Source organism: Arachis stenosperma, chromosome 10 (assembly GCF_014773155.1).
Source record: "Arachis stenosperma cultivar V10309 chromosome 10, arast.V10309.gnm1.PFL2, whole genome shotgun sequence".
Classification (NCBI taxonomy): Eukaryota; Viridiplantae; Streptophyta; class Magnoliopsida; order Fabales; family Fabaceae; genus Arachis; species Arachis stenosperma.
In genome coordinates, this window is record NC_080386.1 from 126,205,471 (window position 1) to 126,232,621 (window position 27,151).

General features: G+C 31.9%; 3 protein-coding genes across 3 annotated transcripts; 1 reads left to right on the top strand and 2 right to left on the bottom strand.

The window, feature by feature from the left end:
* Positions 1-212: 212 nt before the first annotated feature.
* Positions 213-6,621, bottom strand: LOC130955322 (SNF1-related protein kinase catalytic subunit alpha KIN10). The gene is made up of 11 exons (XM_057882163.1): positions 6,440-6,621; positions 4,672-4,873; positions 4,169-4,353; positions 3,906-4,088; positions 3,698-3,829; positions 2,997-3,182; positions 2,343-2,432; positions 2,191-2,274; positions 1,758-1,895; positions 1,129-1,368; positions 213-701 (listed from the first exon to the last, which is right to left on the bottom strand). The coding sequence occupies exons 2-11, from the start codon at positions 4,862-4,864 to the stop codon at positions 588-590; spliced, it is 1,545 nt and encodes a 514-aa protein (XP_057738146.1). The 5' UTR covers positions 4,865-4,873; positions 6,440-6,621; the 3' UTR covers positions 213-587.
* Positions 6,622-15,485: 8,864 nt separating this feature from the next.
* On the top strand, positions 15,486-19,499 carry LOC130958163 (uncharacterized). Its single transcript, XM_057885112.1, has 9 exons — positions 15,486-15,744; positions 15,859-15,945; positions 16,274-16,489; positions 16,648-16,783; positions 17,719-17,881; positions 17,970-18,095; positions 18,263-18,457; positions 18,583-18,705; positions 19,159-19,499. The coding sequence occupies exons 1-9, from the start codon at positions 15,609-15,611 to the stop codon at positions 19,270-19,272; spliced, it is 1,296 nt and encodes a 431-aa protein (XP_057741095.1). The 5' UTR covers positions 15,486-15,608; the 3' UTR covers positions 19,273-19,499.
* A 1,377-nt stretch (positions 19,500-20,876) lies between these two features.
* LOC130957657 (uncharacterized) lies at positions 20,877-22,282 on the bottom strand. Its single transcript, XM_057884506.1, has 2 exons — positions 22,019-22,282; positions 20,877-21,806 (listed from the first exon to the last, which is right to left on the bottom strand). The coding sequence occupies exons 1-2, from the start codon at positions 22,280-22,282 to the stop codon at positions 20,877-20,879; spliced, it is 1,194 nt and encodes a 397-aa protein (XP_057740489.1).
* Between the last annotated feature and the right edge of the window lie 4,869 nt (positions 22,283-27,151).

Below are 27,151 nucleotides of genomic sequence, written 5' to 3' on the forward strand. Positions count from 1 at the left end.
TGTTTAGCATGATTTTTTATCATTGATTGGATACTTTCATGGGGCCAAAAAATGGACCAACGAATGATGATCATGTGAATTTTCCAATTGGAAAGATCCATTCTCAAACCAAATACTTGATCCATCACAAGACAGCATTAGAGGAAAAAAACACAAACCAACCAAATAACTTTGAAACCTTTGACGGGGAGCGGGGGCAAAAGGCCTAGACAAAAACACAAACCCCTCTGCTTCCAAGCTAACAGCAGCAGTCATTTACAACAACTAGGTTCAATACCATAAATAGTCATGTCTGTTGGGGGTATCGTTAGTTCTTCAACATGACCCCAAGATTCCATGGGATTGAGGAAACTCAATTCACCATGAAAATGGATGATCTAGTCATAGTAATACGCCATGATTAAGGAAGCGAATGCCATGTTTATGATTGCCACCTAATCATGATCACCCATAACAAAAAACACGGGTAATACTAAAATGTACATACAGACAAGACAAAACCCAGTCTAAAAGTGGTTATATGTACAACGTAAGCTTCTTATTAGGATGCAGCGTAATCCAAATCTCTCCCTTGTAAGGTGCTATGATTAGAGAACACGTAGCTGTGCAAGGAAAGCAGCACAAAGATCCAAGAAAAGAAACTGGGGGCCCTGAACCCTCTGAAGGTCAAGCAGATACTTATCCTCACGAGTTTTGTAGAGCTGTAAAATGATGTTTAACATATTAGTTTAAACGGGAAGGAGGGGGGAATCAACCCAATAATAATGACAAAAAAATACAGTATTTAAAAAGAGAATCTCTACCTCCAAAACATGTAGTGCAATACTAATATAACATCACATGATAGCAATCAAAAGGAATTACTCGGAAACAACCTCCAGAAACTCAAGAATAGCTACAATGGCTTAAACATATTTAACTGTCTAGTAACTTGGTAGGTGGAGGGGCAAAGGAGAGTAGTTTGAAGATCCATTTGGCTGAGGCTTAAAATTTCCTACATCAAGGATTCCATCTTGATTCCTGATCATGTGCATGAAAAATAAAAAGGTACTACTATAGTACTATAACTCTAAATGACATTTCATCTAAATCCAAGAGCAATGGATATTATATTATCAGGATAAATACCTGCACTTCAAACTTGACCACATTTGACTTGGAAACAGCATCATTCTCAATGATGTTGGAGTCATTCCCGAAGTAATGGTTACTATGCAGAGAATTGTTAACCATTCCTTCCTGATGACCAGGAATACCAGCAACCCATCTGCATTTCATGTTGTAATGCCCTATCTTCTTCCAGCAAACATTTAATTCTTGCAGAGCTTTAAGGACCTCGGTCATTATTTCACGGGGATGGGCTCGAGACTATCACAAATTAACAAATAATCAACAATTTGAATACCTTAGTCAGGTGCAACTGCCAACACAAATAAATCAAAACTTAATGTTTCTAGCAGCAACTATCAACTACAATGATTTAGAGACCAACAGCTTATGTGCACATCCTGAGAGAAATGAATTACATATTGCATAAGGAACACGTTTAGTCAACAATTCTGATTCCCTAAACTAACCAGAGATCTGGAACCAGTTAGACAATCACAGACTTGATAAAACTATTATTTCCTCTAACAGCTAGAAATCATCATTAATTCATTATCTATTGATGGCATCAATTGAATAAAACAAGCGAAATAACAACTGCATATCACTGAATCCAGTTGTGTAAATAGCCAAGAAGTAAAACACTGCACCTGAAGCCCAAGGGCCCATTTTCTCTCAACAGGGATCTGTGGTCTCATTCCTACTTGATAGTCCATATAACCTGGAAGGCGGTGCCCAGCAACTGGAGAAGAAACTTCAGTGGAATGATTACGATTGAAACCAGCATCCTAAACAGTTACATTATAAAACCAAAAATAAGCTTTGCACAAAATCCTATTTGAAAAGAGAAAAACAAAGAAATCTAATACCCAGAACAGAAAACCTACAACTCCAGCACAAAATCCATAGGAACTCATTCTAGCTAGAAAGATAGATTCCATCACATGGAGTGCAGAAAGAAATATTGGACTGCTGCCCATTTGACATGGGTATAAAGTTAGAAGCAAGTTAAAAAGTCAGATCACTTCATTTAAGATGGATAAGTGAAGAGATCTTGAGCAATTAGAGGGAAAAGAAACCCACCATAGTCTCTTGAAACTCAGCTCCAAGATAGCCGCTAGAAACACGGAACCGGTTATCCAATAACAAGTAGTATGCCACAGTACCCTGAAATACATAGATAGTAATAAGAGACAATCAGGAAGACACAAAAGGAGAGAATGAAGGGTACAGACCTCATTTTGGATCCTATTGCGTAGAGATTCAACCAATTGATTTCTGTCAAATCCCATATTAACCACTTCCTGAAGTAGCTCTTCGTCAATCTGCAAAACCATGATATTGGTGGATTTTGTATATATGAACTGATTATAATATATCAAGTAGCAAATGCCATATCATATGTGATATGTATGCAAATGTAATACTTAAATGTCTAAAAACACATACCCAGTTTAAAATCCTAACATGCATATAAATATGAAAAGAAACCAGAACACAAAGAGCCAATGTTCAAATCCACGCACTTCAACTCAAAAGTAATAGACAACACAAAATCATAAAAACAAATAATAGAAAAAAAAAATAGAGCAAGTATCTGCAGCATTACTACTACTTTCATGAGCCAGTGATTACTAAAGAAGGAAAGATGCATTTAATTCTTTCTTTGACCTAAGCTTAGAACAATTCAGCACATGTCTGATTTCACCTCACCCAATACCACTGTAAGAATGAATCTTGACCTACTAATGAATAATAATGATATAGTTCCAAGATAACTCATTGACAAAAATATGCAGCTTTTTTCCAACAAATACCCGGCAGTTGGCAATCATGTAAGCATTAAAAATCCACAAGAAGACAAATTCAGAAACATGTAACAGTCAAACCTTTTTGGCTTGTTGCATTGTATCAGGTGGTGGCACTGCTAAATATCGCGGAAGACGAGCTTGGAACCATGGGTGTTGACGTATTTCAGGTATAGTCATCCTCTTCATGGGATCCACCACAAGCATCCTTGGTATCAAATCTCTAGCACCAGGTGATAGATGACTAGGAAGGGTGTATATGCCACCCTTTAAGAAAGCAGAATTAGAAGCAAATTAAAATCTTAAATCTCCTTGCAGATAACATCTTTGAAGAAATAGATCCCATTTGACTGATGAGTTGATAAATAAGAATTATTAATATAATATATAATAATATTGTAGACCATAATGGTTTTGTTCAAGTTGTCATTATGATACTTTAGCATGTGACCGGAAATTTTACATGCTGAAATCACCATGCAATCAAAATCATGCAGCAGAGATCAGATGAAAATCATTTGATCCCAGCACGAATGAGTGTAAGACAACATGGACCATACAATTCCATTACCCTGGGTGGTTGCAAGAACCAGCAAAATACTTTAGCATATTTCCTCAATGTTCCTTCTCAATGTATCCTACTACTACATGTCTCAAGACCACAGCTCAAAACCAACTAAGAAAATGATTTGAGATGATATTTCTATGAAATCTCAGTCCTTTCCACCCACAAAAAGAAAAAGTTAAGAGAAGTACAATGATTAAATTAAGATCAATAATACCTTTATTTTCTTGAAGAGGTTTGGAATGTTTTCATCGTCAAAGGGAAGTGTGCCACAGAGAAGGGCATATAGAATTACACCACAGCTCCAGACATCTACTTCAGGTCCAGCATACAATTTCCCAGAGATAACCTGTGTAAAATAACATTTAACAAGGAAACCAAATATATTATTAACCTATTCCATGAAAATTGAAAGATTTACAAACCTCTGGAGCAGCATAATTAGGGCTCCCACAACTTGTCTTCAGAAAGTGGCCATCCCGCATGATGTTACTTAAACCAAAATCAGCAATCTTGACATTGCATTTGGAGTCTAAAAGCAAATTCTCAGGTTTCAGGTCTCTATGTACCACCATATTCCTATGACAGTACTCCACACCAGAGATTATCTGCTTCCAAAATAGGAATTAGCTTAAACACTGCAACAAACATAACCTTATTAAGTAAGCAAATTAGTAGAAGATTATACCTGCTGGAAAAAGTTGCGGGCTTCATCTTCTTGCAGCCTGCCCTTTTCTACTATATAATCAAATAGTTCTCCTGATTTTACATATTCCATAACAACATATATGTCTGTTGGCGTTTCTATGACTTCATAAAGACGGATGATGTGAGGATGCATGAACAATCTCAGAATTTTTATTTCTCTTCTTACTACAACAAATTAAAGGGGAAAAACGATCAGCACATTCAATTAAACTAAAAAGGGCAGCCCGGTGCACAAGCATCCGGTGTTATCGCAAGGTCCGGGGAAGGGCCACACCCAAAGGGTGTAATGTACGCAGCATAACCTGATAATTACATCAGTGGCTGTTTCCACAGCTGGAACCCGTGACCTTGAGAGGTCACCCGGAGACAACTCAACCATTGCTCCAAGGCTCCCCTTCACATTCAATTAAACTAAAAGCAATAAAAATCAATTCGCGCGGATACTTAAAGAATAAAGACTATTTGTACAAAACCAGTAAAGACCTTTTTCTTCCATTTCCATGTTCTTAATCTTGCGGCGGTTAAGAATCTTTATGGCAACTTTATGGCCCGTCAAAACATGCTCTGCTATTTTCACTTTGCCAAAGGACCCAATGCCAAGTGTTTTTCCCAGCTTATAATTTGGCAGAAACATGTCTACACCTGTTCCACTACCTCGGCCAGTTGGTCCATCCATTTTTCAAATCTAGAGGCAAAAATCAGGAAGAAAGGAAATTAAATATTAGACGAATAATAATACACAAACATCTATAGAATATGCAAACTAGATGGAAGCTTTTACTGGATATGGAATGGAACATGCTTGCAAAAAACAAAAAGGGGAGTTTCATTAACACTATCAAAACTAAGGAAACGTAATTTTATTAATTATTATTGCAATTAGAGAAAATAAGATCCTAACTATTTTATTTGAAAATAAAACAAACATTTTGCTTTTAGCAAATCTTTCTATAATGATAGAAACTAAGACAGTGCCAAACAACATATAAACTAATAAGATTATTATAACAAAGGGAGGGGTCAGTAATGTAAGAAAAATATATTAGCTATATTTTCTTCCTTCCCATTATTTCCTTTAACAGTTCATATATGTGGAATGTTCCTACAGATGAATGAAGGTTAGTATGATCAAAGCCCGAAAAAGGCACAGCAGAAGCACTGAGGGTAGCCACCAGAACCAGAAGGGATGCCTCTTATTAGTTGGGGCAACCAGTCCCTTCAATGAAGCGTGCACATCTAGTGACTTAGGCATGCCTTTGTGGATTACAAGAGATATGAACCTTTAGCGTCAAACTGGTAACCGTTAGAAACCCACAATACCAAACCAATCCATCTAAATAGCAAAAGGCAGGTGTAAAATACCAAGATAGCTCTCAAAGCATCATTGACTTTGTTAAATTATCTTCAGCATTGCCCGTGATTGATGCACAACTTAGGAAGGAATACACTCTTTCCTAATAGTTAGTTAGTGAAGAAGTTAAAAAGTTGACATAAGAACTACTAATCAATAAAATATTACAAGTGGAAATGACTTCCCATTTAGTCAAACAAGCTGAAAGAAGCATGTAATGGCCAAGATGAGGTTCTGGAATGGGTGCCCGCACTTCTTGATGGTCGATGTGCTGTACCTCCAATGAGGCCCATGTGGATCAAGCAATTACTCATAGCTGTCAGAAATTCCAAAAAGTTCAGCCAACTAACTAGCTTGCTAACAGTGGCACTAATTGGGTTAAAACCCCCAGGTTTATTATAATAAGGCCACTTATCTCCTTTGACAACCCTCCTTCTTCTACTCCAAGCCACACCTTGCTACATTCCTTTTGACTACCACCATGTACCATCAAATCCAAACCTCTCAACAGATAAGAAAGGCTGCCTTCTACACCCTCTAATTTCTTATTTAGCTATCAGCAATAACATCGATAATAGAGCTCGCAATCTATACCAACTTCATCCAGAAAGAAATAGGAAAAACCATCTTATAAGCTCAAGTCGACAAATCCAAATAGAACTAGCCATTGAAATTCATCTAGTTTTAGTAATAATCCGAAACACAACGAGATACGCAATCATTCAAAGCAAATCCAGATCCATACACAAACCACATAATCAGAATATTCCAACAATAACAACCCGAGTTCATTTCAACAATCACCAAACAACGCCAGTCAACACATAAATACAAGCCAGAATCAAACAAAACCATAAAAAAAACTACACAATCGGAAAATGAGGAAACTCGAAGCCTCACCGATTGAAATGTCAAGCGAAGAAGGAGCTTGTTCTTCGAAGAAATTGCCAATGGCGGGGTTCGTAGAAAACCCTAAAGTTGCGAATTGGGAACGATGAGAGGTGGTACGGACGAAGGAACCATTTTGTGTTCTCCTTTCGTTTCCTTTCGAACCTTTGGCGTTTGTTAACTGCGACGCTACTGCAACGGTGCACGCAAAATGGTAAGGTCACTAAGATAGATGGCAAACGACACTGCGTTTTGCGTTTGCGGGCCCCACTTCGGTAATGTCGGCTATGTAGGCCACGTCAGTCATCACTTTTTTTTGTTTTCTTTAATTAAAAAAATCAAAATATTTTTTCATACATTAAAATCAGTTGACTAAATCTCTATTTTGGTCCTGAGATTCACGCGATTACTCATTTTGGTTTCTGAATTTTAAAATTACCTATATTGGTCCTCCAGATTCAAGTTTGGGCACCAATATAGTCCCTCGACTCTTTCCGGTGATGATTAGGCAAATGGAGTGTTGAGATGACACCCTTCTTGTCACGTTGGACACTGTAATGGCTAGTTAATGTGGCGAGGGTTGTATTTGTATCCAATTTAGTCCTCTTTTATTAAAACTTTGTCATTATAACTCAAATAAATAATAGGGATAAGTATGATTCTGGTCCTAACGTAGAGGCCAAAATTTTATTTTGTTCCCGACCTTTTTTTCACTAAAAAATTGTTTCCAAGATTTCAGTTTGTTTTAAAATCGTCCTTTTTACCAATTTTATTTTTTATTACCAAATTACCCCTTATTAAAAAAATTTTAAAATAAAATAAATATAAAATAAAAAAAGAAAGAAAGGCCGCTTCTTCTTCTTCTTCTTCTTACTGCTGCACCACCGCACCGCCGTCCTGCTATCTGTGATCCTGCCATTGCCCACCCGCCGCACCACCACCACGCCGCCCTGCCGTCTCTGATCCCGCCACTAGCCGCCCTGCTACACCGTACCACCATCTTCTTCTTCTTCTTTTTCTTCTTCTGTGAACTGAATTTTTTGTGGAATTTTTGAAATTTAATTTTCTTTTGTGATTTGGCTTGAATTTGAATTTGTTGTTGCTGAATTTGTTTATTGAATTTGGGTTCTGGTGTTGATGATGATGGTGGGGGTGGTGGTGGATTCTGTTTTGAGTTTTGTTGTTCTTTTGATAATGATGACCATGATGATAATGGTGGTGGTGGTGGTGGGTTCTTGTTGATTTAGGTTGATTTTGGGAAAAATTCTGATAATGATGATGACGACTATGATGATACTGGTGGTGGTGGTGGTGGTGGTGGTTCTGGTTGGCCGTAGGTTTCTGTTCTGGTAGTGGTGGTGGTGGTTGATTTTGGTTGATTTTGGGATGAAAGGAGAAGGGTATTTTCGTCCGAAGGACGATTTTAAAACAAACTGAAATCTTGGGGATCATTTTTTAGCGAAAAAAAGGCTGGAGACGAAATAAATTTTCGGCCTCTACGTTAGGGACCAAAATCATACTTATCCATAAATAATAAGATAATTAGGATTTCATGGACTAAATTGGATACAAATACAACTCTCGCCATATCAGCTAGCCGTTACAGCGTCCAACATGACAAGAAGGGTGTTATCTCAGCACTCCATTTGCCTAATCATCACCGGAAAGAGTCAAGGGACCATATTGGTTCCCAAACTTGAATCTGAAGGACCAGTATAGGTAATTTTGAATTTCGGGGATCAAAATGAGTAATCGCGTGAATCTCAGGACCAAAATAGGGATTTAGTTAAAATCAGTCACTAAAATCAATCACCAATATATTTGTGTATAAATATATATGTGATTTAATTTATTTTTAATATATATTTGTATTCTAACATAGATTTTATATTTTTCTACTAGTGACTAACTTTAGTAGTTGATTTTGGTATATTTTCTTAAAATTTATTATTGTATTATTAAAATTTATTTTTCAATAACTAAAAGCTCATATGCAATTGTCTTCATATAAAATTAATAGTTAATAACTGAGTTAATACTCAATTAGTCAATTTAGCCCCCCTGAAATTTAAAGTCGAATTCAATTTTATCCTTAAAATTTCAATAGACTAAAATTAGACTCCAAAATTTATAAATAATTAACCTTTGAACTAATCTTCGTTAACGACGTATTGATTTAGTATATTAACTTATTGTGATTTGAATTTTCCATCCAGAGTTTATGTGATCAATATTTATTAGAGCTCTAGAAGTTTGATTGTTGCTACTACAGCTGCAAAATTTTCAAATTAAACTTTTTCTTATCGTCTTCATGAGAATGTCAGGGAGTCAGTCAAGCTTCTAGAAAGTCTATTAGGTCTTAGTCACATAGAATTTAGGCGAGGAGTCAAAATCTTAGCAAATTAACATATAAAGTCAACACGCCATTTACGAAAATTAGTTTAGAGACTAACGTGAGTTACTATTATAAATTTTAAGTAGTGAATTGAGTCGATTATAATTTTAGGGGTCAATTTGAGTCTCATCTCAATTTCCAAGAGTCAGAGGCATTCGAATCCAAACCGATCCGAATTGAACCACTCATTCGATTCAATTCAAACCAAAAACTGATTAAAACCACGTTAACTTGAATTTAATTGAATTATATTTTTGACAAACTACATTGTAAATATAATACCCACACTTCAATTGGCCCTAGGATCACTCACTCATATAAATGACGCTATCATATTTTTCATCTCTCAACTTCACCAACACTCATATGAAATAATAGAACAAAGAATGACTTCACATAATCATATCTTTTTTCATTTCATAGAACATGCAATACATAAGGCATATGTGCCTTTATATAGGCAATGTTTCCTACTAAAATAATAATTTATAAATCACAAATCAATTTTGTAATGATCACCATTTCATGAGTTGGATTCATGAATCATCTTTCAACTTGTATTCATGTGGTTTCTATAATCTTCTAATTTCAATTCAATTTGATTTTGAATTTCTTCAATGTTGTAGAATGTTGTAGTTGTACTATTCTCTTGAATGTTCTTCAAAAATCTTCAAGCTTCCAATATGTTAGCTTCTAGCAATATCTAGCCAATTGATGATTATTGTATTCAACTCAAACTTTGCTTCTTCAATTCTTTAATCATGTTTCATGAAAATTCTAATCCATGCAAGTTGATAGATAGCACAAGAGGTTTGTAGAATCTTGGTGATGAACCATGAACTTGTAACCACTTTGAATTCAAATTGAATTTTGTCTTTGACTTTTCTAAACTTTTGTTACATGCATACCTCTTGATTTAATTTTCTAACATTGCCTCCCTTAAATCAAGCTTGTAGAATTAATCATTCCAAGCATCCTTTTCAACTTGTAAAATAACTCTGTCTTCAGTGGTTTTGTAAAGATATCAGCAACTTGGTCTTCAGTGGGACAGTACACAATAAAAACTTCTTTCTCATTCAACAACTCTCTGATTTTATAAACCTGAATATCAATATGCTTCGATCTTCCATGGACTGGATTTGTGCAAAGTGCAATAGCTGACTTGTTATTGCAAAATATTGTTGTTGGAGTATTTTGTTTCTCGTTCAATTTCTCAAGAATTCTTCTTAGCCAAACTGCTTGTGTTGCACAACTTGCTGTTGCTATATATTATGCTTCTGCTGTAGATAGTGCTACTACTGGTTGTTTCTTTGAAGACTATAAAATTGCACCAGAACCAAGATGAAATACGAACCCTGAAGTACTTTTTCTTATTTCTATATCTCCAACTCAATCACTATCAGTGTAACCAACAAGGTTTATTTCATTAGTATTTGCATAATAAATTCCATCATTTAAAGTACCTTTGATATATCGAAGAATTCTCTTTGCCGCTTGCAAATGGTTGGTACAAGGTTCCTCCATGAATCTACTAAGCAAACCAACTCCAAACACAATATCTGGTCTAGTCGCAGTCAAGTACCTTAGACTTCCAATCAAGCTTTTGTAGTATGTGGGATTTACTGCTCCTCTTTTATCTTCTCTCAGCAATTTGAACTTCTCTTCGACTGGAGTAGAAACTGGTTTTGAGTGCTCCATTTGAAATTTCTTCAAAATATCATTTGTATATTTCTTCTGAGAAATGAAAATTCTACCATCTTTTTTAACTACTTCAATGCCAAGAAAGTAAGACATCAAGCCCATATCTGTCATTTCAAAATGCTTTATCATAGCCTCGCTGAATTCTACAATTATCTTCAAATTGTTCCAGTAAAGATCAAATCATCAACATAAAGACACACGATCATGATATCTCCATTTTCAACGAACTTGATATAAAGAGTATGCTCAAACGGACATTTTCTGAAACCATTCTCAATGAAATAAGAATCAATCTTCTTGTACCATGCTCTTGGTGCTTGCTTTAACTCGTACAAAGCTTTCTTCAATTTATAAACTTTATCTTCTTTTCCAAGAACTTCATATCCTACACGTTGCTCAACATACACTTCTTCTTCTAAAGTGCCATTTAGAAATGCAGAATTAACATCCATTTGATGTATCTTCCACTTATTTTGAGCCAAGAGTGAAATAATCATACGAATAGTGTCTAATCTAGCAACAGGAGCAAATACTTCAAAGTAGTCGATACCTGGTTTTTGTTTGTATCCTTTTGCAACTAATCTTGCTTTGAAACGATCAACTTCACCATTGGGTTTGTACTTAGTCTTGTAAACCCACTTTACATCAATCGGCTTATTATCTACTGGTAAATCTGTCAGCTTCCATGTGTCATTCTTCTCAATGGCATGAATCTCCTCATCTATTGCTTTCTTCCAATTGTTGTCTTTAAAGGCTTCTTCAAAGTTCAACGGCTCACAATCTGAAAATAGAGCAAAATTTATAATTTCTTTATCGGACGGATCGTTGTCATTGCCAACTTCTTAATCTGCTAATCTAGCGGGTAGTCTCCTCTCTCTTTGAGGTCTTCTAGATGATTCTGGTTGTTTGGTTGCGTCCGGTTATCTTTTTTCTTCATCATCACATGTATTTGAAATTACAATCGGATGCTTTTCTGTCTTTGTGTCCCAGTCCCACATGGCTTTCTCGTCAAACATCACGTCTTTGCTGATGATTACTTTCTTTGTTTTTGGATTGTTCAACTTGTATGTTTTTGAGTTTGTGCTATAGCCAATAAAGATACACTTTTCGCCTTTGTCATCTAACTTCTTCCTTAATTGATCTGGTACATGGGCATAAGCGATACACCCAAAGACTCTGAAATGATGAATGGAAGGCCGCTTTCCACTCCAAGCTTCCTCTGGAGTTTTATCACGAACACTCTTTGTTGGACACCTATTTAAAATATGAACTGCTGTTGCGACTGCTTCTGCCCAAAACTCTTTAGGCATTTGTTTTGACTTGAGCATGCATCTGACCATATCCATGATGGTTCTATTCTTTCTTTCAGCAATTCTATTTTGTTGAGGAGTGTATCTAGTTGTTAGTTGGTGTTGAATTCCGTGTTGCTTAAAGTATTCTGAACATGCAAGATATTCTGTTCCTCTGTCTGTTCTGAGAATTTTGATTTTACAGCCACTTTGTTTTTTACAAGTAATTCATGTGCTGAAGATGAAAATACATGGTACTTGAATAATGCTTGCAGTAATTATATATCCGGTAGAAAGGAGTTATTTTTTCATTAGATGATTCAGTTAAACTATTATTAAAGTTTGGTAATAGTACAAAGATCCCTATTGAAGGAAAATGGCACATACCAATTAGATTGAAAGATGGTTCTCTGAGTTATAAATGTAAATATAATACCCACACTTTAATTGGCCATAGGATCACTTACTCATATAAATGACGCTACACTCATATGAAATAATAGAACAAAGAAGGACTTCACATAATCATATCTTTTTTCATTTCATGGAACATGCAATACATAAGGCATATGTGCCTTTATATAGGCAATGCTTCCTACTAAAATAATAATTTATAAATCACAAATCAATTTTATAATGATCATAATTTCATGAGTTGGCTTCATGAATCACTTTCAACTTGTATTCATCATATAGTTTCTATAATCTTCTAATTTTAATTCAATTTGATTTTGAATTTCTTCAATGTTGTAGAATGTTGTAGTTGTACTATTCTCTTGAATGTTCTTCAAAAATTTTCAAGCTTCCAATATGTTAGCTTCTAGCAATATCTAGCCAATTGATGATTATTGTATTCAACTCAAACTTTGCTTCTTCAATTCTTTAATTATGTTTCATGATGAAAATTCTAATCCATGCAAGTTGATAGATAGCACAAGAGGTTTGTAGAATATTGGTGATGAACTATGAACTTGTAACCACTTTGAATTCAAATTGAATTTTGCCTTTGACTTTTCTAAACTTTTGTTACTTGCATACCTCTTGATTTAATTTTCTAACATTCATGGATTAGATCGAATTTCAGATATACTTCTTAAAATCGATCCAATCCAATTTAAATCGCACAATGTAATATAATATTATTTTTATTATTATATTTAAAATTTTACCAATATTGTGATATATTTTTATTTTATATATGTATTATTATTATTTAGTGGATATTTTATAAATTTAAAAAATAATATATTTATTTATTTTAACCAACACCTATAATTTTATTTTTATTATTAAGTTACTGTTAATTTTTTAATATACTATATATTAAAAATTTGTTGAGAACTATTACATATGAATTTTCAAAAAAAAAAAATGCATAGTCCATTTAAGCCGCAAAGTAATCATCACCAAAAATTAAGGAGTTGTAATTCAAGCTTCAGAGTTTAAGGTTCACAACTTTGGCAACAGTTTAGGTTATTTTTTCAAGTCTTATAAAATCTAACAAGATTGGATATAGAAAAGTGCACAATTTCTAACATAGGACATATATAAGTTAGATTTGGTAGGTTTTTTTTGTGTACATTTAATATAATTGTTTTTAAAATTTGAATCTAAATTTTATTTTTGTTAAAATATTAAATATAAGATGTTTATCATATTAATTAATATAACATTTATTCATATTTTACATATATATTTAATAAATAAAAAAGATGAATTGATAATATGTCTGATAATACAAAACTACTATATATAATTAAGTGCACTATTGAATAAATATGCATGCAAAATAAAACCACCACATACACTATAATAATATAGAGTAATAATAGTATAGCATCATAAGTCATAACACAACATAAAAGACAACAACAAATTAAACAACATACATAAACTAGCTTAACATCATCAATAATTAAGAAGCTACCGACCTAATTACAGTTAATTCGAACATTGAAGGTTGGTTTGTTGGAGAAATAAACTACCATTACTATCGTTGTCAATGAGTTCAAATAATGAATCCAATAATAGAGTAGTAACTGTTTTGTATTGATCATCAAGTGTTTTAGTAATCCAAATCTAGGAATAATAGAAACTTAGTTAAGTTGTGTATCCATTATTTATTAGGTGTTAAATACATTTCAGACATAATATATGTTGTATTTATTTTTGTCTTAATAAAAATATAAAAATACTTTTTTTCGATACACTTGAACACAATTAAATAAGATATATCTAACTTTATTTTTGACCAATATAATTAAAATGAGTATAGAATAGATACTATTATTAGTACTTTATATAATTAAAAAATATTAAAAATATTTATAAAAGATTAGTTTCTACTTAATTATTTATATAATATCAATATATTGTTATAATTTATTAAAAAAATAAATTTTATATATACTATGTCTCTATGTCTAGCAAAAAAAATAGTATTTAATATGTCCCATAGCATTTATTTATTTATATATATTTGTTAACAAACCTTATAATTTGTAATTATATATATTATCTTAATAGGCTTTCAATTTTTAGAGGGGTTTATAGAAAAAAAAAGAATTCATTAACAAACATCATTGTTGCAACAAGAAAAACAAAAGATGGTCAGAAGGTGCTCGGTTTTTGCAGCATCCTGATCCGGCATTGCCGTTGTTGTAAAACCAGCTTCCACCTTCTTTCTCTCATTCTTCTTCTTCTATATATATATATTTTTATATTAAATGTAGAAAAAAGGAGTCACCATATAAATTATCTCTAGCAACCAAAAAGGTAATGTGTCTGCACCTTTGTATTTTTAATCTCTTGAATTTATGTCTTTCATGTTTGCATGTGCTGCATGCAATAATAAAGCTTTCTGGGTTTTCATTAATTTTTATGGCTCTAATAAGTCTTGATGGGATATATATATATATTGCACAAATATAAATTCAAGTATTAAATTTGATGGTGATTTAACGCACATACACATGTAACGTATGATACGCACAAAGCATTATTATTCGTTCACCTTTTCATGTGTGCACGTGAATAAAGGTTTCTGGGTTTAATAAAAAAAAACTAAAGGTATGGGTTTTGACTCAGATTATTTTGGCTATGAATCTTAAGGTTCAATACTGCACAAATAGATCTAAATACGAATATTGAATCGGAAATATTTGGTAACAAAAAAAAATCTGACTGTTTTTTTTGTCTCCCTAGCATTATCCTATTGAATATGGTTCAATATTTCTGTTTTTTTTTTCAATTCATTTTAAGTCTCTCTTTCTCAGAAGAAGCTTCCTTGAAACTGAACCTGAGATTCTTTAGCTTGTGAAAATGTTTAATACTGTTTGATAACTTTTACTTCTACAAGTGTTGCCCTCCAATCTTTTCTTTTAAGTTCTTCATTGGTGGCCTTATAAGGTACAAGAAATTTTCATTATTGAGATGGTTTTAGATTTCCCTGAGAAAAAAGTTCTCACTTTTAAGATAAGATATTTGTACTTTCAAAGTATCACTGCTATTTATATTTTAAGTTACTTAACAACTACTGCTTTTGTAGAATTTTGATGCAAATCTTGCAAATTGCATTTTAGTTTATCACATTTTTTATGTAATTAGTCTTGAAGATGTTCAAAATCATTGTTCAAAATTTTCAGGTGTAGTTAAGTTCATCATAGATACCATGGGTGGTTGTGCATCAGTGCATTCCCATGGCATCAAAAGGCCTAGAAAGTCTCATAGAAGAACGATAAAGCGAATAATAAGACACCGCCGTCGAAAGGTCTCAACTCCGGTGGAGAAAGGTGGCATGGGGAGGAAGAGTGATGCAGGGCCCTGTGTAACAGATTACTCTGTTACTGAAGTTGTTCACATGGAATTCGAGAACGGTTCCAATTCAGCATATCATCTTAGACAACTTGATTGGCACCAATTTGATTCTAAATGTATGTTCTTGTCAAAATCCTTATCTTTATATGAAGCTGACAGTTAAGACTTAAGATGTGAACGCATGTTAAAAAACTATCTAACAGTTCTCGACTATCTACTGTTTGTTGCAGCAAACTCCCAAGAGGAACCTTATTTTGACACTTACAGCATTCTTGAACCGGAATCTGATGATGATTTTGATAGTGTCCATGGAGGAGGTAATGAAACATTACAGGCCTCATTTATGTCTTAAGAAGATTGGATTGGATCATAACTTTTTCCAATCCTGCTACGTTACCAACAATATTTCTGCCAACTTCTGTCAACTCTTGTTTATAACAGTGTTTTATGGAAGTGTTTTTGTGGATGTGTCTAATAAAAATGTCTTTTTTATGACTGTGTCTAATGGAAGTGTCTTTATAGATGTATTTTTTGGATGTATCTCTTTATACTTGTGTTTAAAATATAATAATTAATTATTGTTGACAATAAATTAATAGATAATATATTGATACCCTATACTTTTCCAACATTTTATAACTGCAGATAGTTTTTCGAATGGCGAAAATGCAACACAAGGCTATATAGTTCCTCGGGTTCATCCTATGGAAGTGAAAACTCAAGAGATTGGACAAAAACAAGGACTCCATAAATTGATGAAGTCGATAAGCTTCAGCAACACGTCGAGGAGGCTCTCGTCATCACTCTTCAAGCTTTCTTTCAAGAGGAGATCATGTGATGTTGATCAAAGCAGTGAACAATGTAAGCTAAGTGTTCATAACTTAATATGCATGAAAATAGATTCAAGATTCCAAAGTTTGGAAGAGAATAAGACCAATGCCACCTTTTTCATACTAATTATGTAACATAAATTTATCATACTACTAATTATGCTTCTTAATCTCATTGTTGTTTGATAGGTCAATCCAAAAGATATGTATATCGTCCGGTTGCAGGACATATGATACCATGTCAGACCGGAGAAAAGCCTTCTTCCGGATGTTGGAACGAGATTTCTCCCTCGGCGTTCAAAGTCCGTGGCGAAAACTATTTCAAGTAAGTTGTTTTTATTTATATTTTGGAAGAGAGACTGAATTAAGTATTTGAATTGTGTTTGGCGTAAAATATCTTGGACTGAGTTATGTCTCAAATATTATATTTAGTTTAAGATAAATATAGAGATTGAGGAGTATATTTGAAATTTGAAAAGGTTAAATGAGAGTATTTTTAAGAAGGAATATTAAAATTTCAGTTCCACCTTCAAAAATTTCAATTCTCTGTATCTCCACTCTCTTAGCGTTTGGTAGAGAGATAGAGACGGAAAGACTGAGACTAAGAGACAGGGATTGAAATAAATCTCAGTATTCTGTTTGGTGCAAAATGGGAGACAAGAATTGAAATAAGAATGAAACTCTAATTTAATTTGCATAAAGGGTAAAATTAGAATTAATTAATTGAAATGAAAGTATTTTAGGTATAAAATGTTATTAAAGTTTCAGTTTCCATCTCTAAAAATTTCAGTCTCTTGTGTCCCTACTTTTTGGAGGTACTGAAATACTGAAATTTTAGAGACAGAGACAGAAATTTTAGTACCAGTCTCTGAACTAACAAACACGATACTGAGTCTCAATCTCTCAGTCTCTGTCTCAGTACCTCAAAACAAACGAAGAGACTTAAATTTTGTGTTTTGATATTGAAATTTTAGTTACAGTCTCTAACTACCAAATACAATACTAAGTTCTAGTCTCCAGTCTCAATTTCAATCTTTAAAAACAAACACTATCTAAAGGAAACACGATTAAATATTTAATTTGACATATTGTTAGTTTGCAATAAAAGAGTTTTACAAGACAAAAAGTTGGGCACTAAATAACTTAAATCGTTTGATCTATATAGCCGACCTTATTATTAAGTGGAATAAGCCTTTGTTATTTGTGTTCTTGTTGTATGTATATCTAAATTGATAATAGTCCAAACTTTTTGTTTTGTAGAGACAAAAGCAAGGTTCCTGCACCAAAGGAGTGTCCCTATAATCCAATTGGTGTTGATCTATTTGTTTGTCCCAAAAAGATACATCACATTGCTCAATACCTTGAGCTTCCAAATTTTAAATCCATTAGTGAGCTTCCCCCACTTCTTATAGTAAATATCCAGGTAAGTTTTTTTAATTTTTGCTTTTTCATTCACCCTCAATGTTCAGGAAATTTTTGTATTTAATTCTTCTATATATGCATTGTGGCAGTTGCCTACATATCCAGCTGCAATGTTTGGTGGAGACAGTGATGGAGAAGGTATGAGCCTTGTACTGTATTTCAAGGTTACTGGGAATCTCCAAAACATTTCTTCCCAGTTTCAGGAAAATGTAAAGGTAGTTTAATTTGCTCTTAGTATTTCAAATTATTATTCTCCTCATTTCCTATGAGTAACTCCATTTATTAAGAGTGTATCTGTTTAAGCTTATTTTGTCACAAAATCACAACTTTTTTAATATAGTTTATTAATATTTACTGAATCCATTTTTTCTTAATTTGCCAGAGAGTAGTCAATGATGAGATGGAAAAGGTGAAAGGATTTAAAAAAGAATCCAATGTTTCTTACAGAGAAAGATTGAAGATCTTGGCAGGAGTTGTGAATCCTCAAGATATGCAATTAGGTGCTGCTGAAAAAAAGTTACTAAATAACTACAACGATAAACCCGTCCTCTCGCGCCCTCAACACAACTTTTACAATGTATAAAATTTACGATCATGTTATATGTACACAAAAAATCAGTCATTCGTATAAGAATATAGAATGATTTCATATAATTATGTTCATAAGAAGCACTACTAACTTGTTTATTCTATTTCTAATAGGGTCCTAACTACTTTGAGATTGATTTGGACGTTCATCGGTTCAGCTACATATCGAGAAAAGGACTCGATTCTTTTCGCCATCGTTTGAAACATGGAATTCTTGATGTAGGGCTAACCATTCAGGTAAGATGATGTGTTGATCTATGCTATGTAGCATTCATCTTTCTTAATCTTTACAAGAACAATTATCAATGAAACAATGCAAGAAGAGATATTCTGTTGGTCTCTATATTTTTTTTCTTTTCAATTGGATCCTTACTTTTAATTTTGTAATTAGGTTATTTTCATATAAAAAATGTTAAAATTAACAAAATGTTTCTCTCAAAATACATGCGGTCAAAAATCTAATTAGATTTTTAATTATGAATACCTTCAATTTGCGAAAAAATATTCAGTTATAACATTTTTCACACTAGAAATGATCTAATTATAAAATTAAAAACAATGTAGAGACCTAATTGAAAGAAAAAAAAGTACAAAGACTTAATTGAAAATTTGGTGAAGATAAAATAATTAAACCTAATTTTGTTAATTTTCAACTTAGACTAACCATGTTGATAAAATTTTCTATAACAGGCACAAAAACAAGAGGAACTTCCTGAACATGTACTATGTTGCATTAGATTGAACAAGATTGATTTAGGTGACATTTCTCAAGTACCAAGACTAATGACCCTTGATGGTGAATGATATAGCAAACTTGACAATAAGGTTGTGTTTGGCTAGGGGTAAAACAGTGGTGTAAATTTCGGAAATGAAATTGTACATAGAGTTTATCCACAAAATTTTACATCACATTTTTCCTTCTTAGCCAAACACATCCTAAACAGGTGAATATTGTTTATTAAGTAACAAATTTGCTTCCATGGGTGTACATTATGTTGTTTGGAAGCATATATACTTTTGACCAAAGTCAAAGAAATTAAGAGGATATATATTAGGGTACTGCTAAATGGGAGTGATGTTTCTTAGTTAAATGTTGCTTTATGGTTCACAGCAACATTCTTTAACTACAAAATAACATGACATGTTGATTTTGGCTTCTTTTTATTTGTTTTATATTAATGAAAAAATTTCAAGTGTACTATGTTTTATTAATTTTTAACCGTTCATCTTAATTATAAATATTTTTATTATTAAGATTAATGGTTAAAAATCACTGAATGTACTGATATACTTAAAAACTTTCTTATATTATATGTATACACCAACAGGGAGCAGGATGAGATTACTAGACAGTACTCGCCATGCATGGTGTGTGTTTCACAAAGTAGTAACATTAATATTATTTCAATTAATTTTTATTTGTGCAATTATTATTAATACTAGTATAGTATCCGGATAATATAAAAAAATATATATAGTAACTTTTATTGCACAAAATTTATAAAATTAATTAAATTTAAAGTTTAACTATTCTCAATATTAAAAATAATGAAATCAATGAGTAACAATTTTACTTGTCTTCAAATATATAGTTTGTGATTAACTTAAAATATGTATATTAGAATCCTATTTTAATTTTTTAAAGATTTTTTTAAATAATATTAATAGTTGAATTTATAGGTATTTTTTTATGATTCATGAATAAAATTTTTAAATTCTCTTATTCTTGTGTTAAAATTGATTTGAACAAGTATACTCTAACATAAAATAAACTTTGTCTTTGAATTATCTTTTTTATTATCGTAGCAAAAGAAAATATTATAGAGGATTATTTTCTGTTCGAATATACAATATTAGAATTTAGACGATTCATATGAATTAACATCCTTTAATTTATATATAATTTTTTTGTAGAGTTAAATAACTTAATACGTGAAATTATAATATTAATACTAAATTGATTATATAGATATTTTTTTTATAGATAGTATAAATGTAGTTCTAAGATAAATACTTATTTCTATGTTGTTGCAAAAATGACATGACAATTTTATATGAAACTTAAAATCTTATGTGTCATTCACTTATCGTAACACTACTTTGGACTCTCATCTCTTTGTATATATTATAGGAAGATGTTCACGTTGTACGGACACGGAACATTTTGTTCCAAAAATCGTAGGTGTCCAAATATATTTTTTTTTACTTAAAAGAAAATAAACAAAAACTAAGAACGAGAAAAAAAAATAAGAAACTGCTTAAGAAAGACAGTCTCGCTGAATACTACTCTCAAATTCCTTCCAAGGCAACGGAAGCTCCACTTGAGGAGAAAGGGTCCTCATTTCCATCTTTGCCATGATGTCTGCTACTGTATTTGCATCTCTCAAGATCAACCGAAGATCAATACGCTATTTCCAAGACATGATATCTCGGATTTTTAACACCAAAGGATCAATAAACCCAGAGCAATCTTGTAAATTATTGACAATAGTAAAAGCCTCCACACAATCTGTCTCACATATAATGTCTCTTTTTCCCGAGTCCCATGTTAAAAGAAAGCCTCTCCAAATAGCAAACAACTCTCCTTGCAAAATGCTACGACTCTCAATTGCTCCCAGACAGCCTCGTTGCCACCTTCCCTTCCAATCTCTGCTAACACAAGCAAAACCAACTCGAGCACCATTACCAAGATAGCTAGCATCACAATTAATCTTAAAGGTACCCACTGAGGGGGGAATCCAAGAGCCACTAATGGTTGAGGGGATAGACAGTCGTTGCAACTCAAAAATATTTCGGAGCTCCTTTTCCAAGGACAAAGTCATACCAATCACCTTGTCTGTGGTCCAATGCTCGTGAGGATGAAAGATCTCGTTATTCCTCGAACACCAAATCCACCAGAGACCAGAAAAGAATCTAAAGGGGCGCTGTTTGCTATTATGTAAGAACCAACTCATCAAATCCACTGGTTGATCGGAGATCCCTAAAGCTTGCCAAACAAGTTGGGCTTTTGGACAATCCCGAATACAATGTAATACCGATTCCTGACCTGAAAAACATTGTGGACAGCTATCCGTGTGCAAAATGCCCCTCCTAAAACGAAATGCAGCAGTAGGAAGAGCCTCCCGAAGACAAAGCCAGACCAAAAATTTGTGCTTTTCCGGAACATGTTGACGCCAAAGCCAATTACCCCTATCCTCCCAACTAAACATCTTCTTATTGAGCCACAAATAACCACTATGAGCATCATAAACCTTTGAAGCCGCACCAGTCCAACACCAACCGACGTCTGAACCAGCTTGAATATCTGGGTTGTAAGAGTTAATGTTGCTCTGCAGAGACTGATTCAGAGGAGAATAGATATTCTCAAGGTTCTACTGTCCAGATGACCAAAGGTCTAAGATTCTGAGATCCGAATTAGAAATGTGAACATAATCCATCTTCTGACACAGTCACCCCTCTCTTCTCCATTTAGAAAACCAAAAGTTCTGTTCCAAATCCCCAATATACCAAATAAAACCTTCCTTCAGTATATCCCAAGCTCGACATATACTCTTCCAAACATAAGATCCCTTTCTCGAGACCGACTAAGACAATCATCCTTAGAAGAATGGTATTTCTCCGTCAACAGTTGAACCCAAAACTTATCGGGATGGTGAAAAAGTTGCCAAACTAGTTTTTCAAGAAGAGCAATATTGGCACAAAAAGGATCTCTAATTCTCAGACCTCCAAACTTCTTAGGGGTGATCAACACTTTCCAGTTAACTAGATTCAGGCCTCTACCATCAGCTTGACCCTTCCATAGAAAGTTTCGCATCATGGATTCTATCTTATTAGTTATCCCTTTAGGGAAGAGAGATACTTGCATACGATAAGTAGGAATCGCAGTCACTATCGAGTTGAGCAAGCAGAGTCTACCTGCCTTATTAAGCAATCTTCCTTTCCAGCTGGCTAGCCTTCTCCGAATCTTGTCCAGAACATCATTAAAAGTTGCGCGTGTGCAACTGGTCCAGCCATTGCGCAATGTACAGGGATTTAAAGTTCCTTATTTGCCAAAGCCATTTGGAAGGAGGCTAGGTTTGAGCTACTGTTACTTAAAGCTGGCTCGTTGTTGAGAGTTGGGTTTATGAATGTGAGCCTTATAGAAACATCGTTTGGCCTTTAGAAAGATGGATTGAATTTTTTTTAAAGGTCTTATTTAATAAATTTTGGCTAGAGTGCTTCGATTTTCACAATATAAATCACAATTCTGACAAAAACAGAATACAAATCACAATCTAATTCTGGTTTAGAAAAAAAAAACACAATAAAAATATAAAGTACATTTAGAGTATGTGATAAGAATAAAAAATACATAACATTTTTCAAAAAAATACATAACATTTTCAATACTTTGAAAACATGGATGGTAAAAAAATTGACATTCAAATAGAAAAGAACGTTAACAAAATAAAAATATCATAAATTGAAAGAATATTTTTCATCTTTTAAAGGTCTTATTTAATAAATTTTGGCTAGAGTGCTTCGATTTTCACATTATAAATCACAATTCTGACAAAAACAGAATACAAATCACAATCTAATTCTGGTTTAGAAAAAAAAACACAATAAAAATACAAAGTACATTTAGAGTATGTGATAAGAATAAAAAATACATAACATTTTTCAAAGAAATACATAACATTTTCAATACTTTGAAAACATGGATGGTAAAAAAATTGACATTCAAATAGAAAAGAACGTTAACAAAATAAAAATATCATAAATTGAAAGAATATTTTTCATCTTTCAAAGGTCTTATTTAATAAATTTTGGCTAGAGTGCTTCGATCTTCACATTATAAATCACAATTCTGACAAAAACAGAATACAAATCACAATCTAATTCTGGTTTAGAAAAAAAAACACAATAAAAATACAAAGTACATTTAGAGTATGTGATAAGAATAAAAAATACATAACATTTTTCAAAGAAATACATAACATTTTCAATACTTTGAAAACATGGATGGTAAAAAAATTGACATTCAAATAGAAAAGAACGTTAACAAAATAAAAATATCATAAATTGAAAGAATATTTTTCATCTTTTAAAGGTCTTATTTAATAAATTTTGGCTAGAGTGCTTCGATCTTCACATTATAAATCACAATTCTGACAAAAACAGAATACAAATCACAATCTAATTCTGGTTTAGAAAAAAAAACACAATAAAAATACAAAGTACATTTAGAGTATGTGATAAGAATAAAAAATACATAACATTTTTCAAAGAAATACATAACATTTTCAATACTTTGAAAACATGGATGGTAAAAAAATTGACATTCAAATAGAAAATAACGTTAACAAAATAAAAATATCATAAATTGAAAGAATATTTTTCATCTTTTAAAGGTCTTATTTAATAAATTTTGGCTAGAGTGTTTCGATTTTCACATTATAAATCACAATTCTGACAAAAACAAAATACAAATCACAATCTAATTCTAGTTTAGAAAAAAAAAACACAATAAAAATACAAAGTACATTTAGAGTATGTGATAAGAATAAAAAATACATAACATTTTTCAAAGAAATACATAACATTTTCAATACTTTGAAAATATGGATGGTAAAAAAATTGACATTCAAATAGAAAAGAACGTTAACAAAATAAAAATATCATAAATTGAAAGAATATTTTTCATTTTCACTACAAATTTTTGTAATACAAACATCCAATTATTATTATTATTATTATTATTATTATTATTATTATTATTATTATTATTATTATTATTATTATATTATTATTATTATTATTATTCAATCAAATATGGGATGTGCCTTTTTTTGAGGCACTAACAATGTTCTCGACACTTTATTTAGTGTGTGTTACATTCTAATTGTTAATTTTTTTTAAGTTAATTATTATTATTTGACTGTTTATGCTTTAAACCTTTTAACATTGGTTGCAAAAGCTTTTAACCTTATTATCTTTTACTTCAATGCAAATAGACAAATGAAAATGTCTTAAAACTTTGTATTCTTGATAAAATAAAATAAACTCATTTTTTGTACTTGTTTTGATTTTAAAATGTTAATGAATAGATTAAAGGTGTGATAAAATCAATAAAGACAAATAAAATATACATATATCATTTTTAGGATATGAAGTTGATAAAATTATATAAGCATAGATTAGTATGTATGTATTATTTGCCTATTTTTTTTTTTGTGTTCTGATTTATTTTTCAATTTCTATGATTAATAACAACTAACTGCCGCTGATGGAAAATGTGAGCCAAGAAGAAAAATTCTTATTGATTTATTTTATTTTATTTTTAGGCAAATATTTATTTTATTATCAATAATATGATAATAAATTAATAATGGTGCATTTTTTTTTCTTTTTTTTTTTGGAATGGTACAGGTTTTATGAATAGTTTCTATTTCACTGGATTTGAATAAAATGGGGGAGGCCCACTTATGCACAATTTCGTTAGGGTGGGCATTCTCGACATTTTAACATTAGCTACAAGATAAAAATACTATTGACTACTTGAACTTACCATGAACATCGTGTTCACCATTTTGTCAGAGGAACACCTGATAATTTTCTTATATTATAATATAATAGATAGATAGATAAATATATTTAATATAATTGATTATATAATGATTAATTCATTATTTTCAACATTTTGATTATACAAATATCCGAAAAAAAATTATCATTTCTAATTGTCATGAAATTACTTTTTTCAAGAGTTTAGATTAATATTTTTTAATACATTCTTTACAATCGATAACTTGTTATACCAATCATCCTTTAACAACCATTTTAATAATTTTTTTAATCAAACATATTAAATTATCTAATAATTTTTAAATATCAATTTCATTTAAAAATAACTGCATGTAAGTTTCTACTGTATTTGAATGCAGGGAATTCTAAATTTCCAAATTCTTTTTTGTGTGCCAAAACCTCCACCATCCTAAATTCCTTCAATAAATGAATGGTTCAGTTTATTATATATGTGATCTTTATGGTATCAAACACAAGTATGTTGTTTCTCAAAATTTTCCAGCATTCAAATCTCTCTATAATGATCAGTTAAATGGCATCTTCAAACCCAAGAACTTAAATCTGGGCAACAAGTTGCCAATGGAACTTGGTCTCTTCTTCCACCTCAACCTTATTATTACCTTGTAATGGCAACAACTTGGTTTTCGTCCCAAGCGAAATCCTGATGGCTCTATTGATCGGTATAAAGCTCGTCTGATAATATCTTAGTGTTGATTAAAACAAACTTATGCTAACTCTGGAAATCTTATGGTTATTAATTTTGATTATTAACAACACAAATAATATATTAAAAATTTAATTGAGATTTTCTAATGGTTTGAAATGTTATAGATCAAATAAATTTTATCTAGCCAAATGTTTTTAATTTTGGAATATATTTTTAGATCATACGTGATCTAAAAGAAAAATCTCATTTTAAGAGTTTTAACTCAAATTAGACACTTGATACATACACCTTAGATGATAAGTTTATGAAGAAACCCCTGTTCATTGGTAGTGATATGCATCATTAACAAAACATGTTCAAAGTACAAAATACTTTGGAAGTTCATAATAATAAAGATTTCAGAAGTTCAGATTAAAGTTTCAAAAGCCCGGAATGAGAATTTCTGAAGATGGTATACTTCTTAGGTTTAAAAAATAACCTAGACTTATATCACTAATTTGTCATAGATCAAAGTTCCATTTAAGAGTTTGTCATTAGTCAATGAATTGCTACATAGACAAAGCAGGATTTAAACTCTCCACATATGCATCTGGTAGCACTATGACAATTGTCATTGATAAAGTAGTGGAGTCTTTGTCCAAGTTATTCAGCTTGATGAAAATTTTATCCCTTAGTCGAAATATGTTAGGAGGTCAATATTTTTATTAGAAAAGAAATATAAAATTAGTATTACTTTAATAGTTTAATTTTGATGCACTAACAGTATAAAATATTTTACACAGTCGTATAATTACAATTGTTCTCTTAGATTCACGCGGTCAAAATTAAATTCTTACTTTAAATGCAAAACGAATGGAATAAAAATATTAATCATTTAATATTTGTAGTTTTTTAATTAACATCTTTAAGATGTTATTAGCTAATTGGTCATGCTAAATTCTAGCGTTGTATCCCGTTACTAATAATTTTCTAATTCGAATGGAAGTTGCCGAAATTGTCATAAAAAATTCCGTAGCAAATTTCGCAAATTATAAGATACAAGATTCCACATTGAAAACTTTTTTCCAAATAATATATTAGACAAATTTTGACAATTTGGGTATGAAAATCAAAGGCATTAGTGTCATGTGTATTTCAGGTTTTTCCCCCTTGGTTTTCGATTTGAGAAATAAATTTCGTTTTACATTATTTGAAAAACAATTAACTTTAGAAGATTACTTTTTTTTTTTTCACTAACCTATTTATCTAAAGATATTGTAAACATAGAGGGCACTTTTTCCAAAAGGAAAAAAACAATGACACTCAAATAAATACATCTTTGAAGTCATGATAAAAAAAATAAAAAATAAAAAATAAAAAATAAAAGAAAGAAAGAAAGAAAAAAATAGAGGACTTTTACTAGGAAGGTGCAACTCCACCAGAAAAATAACCATTCTTTAATCATACCAT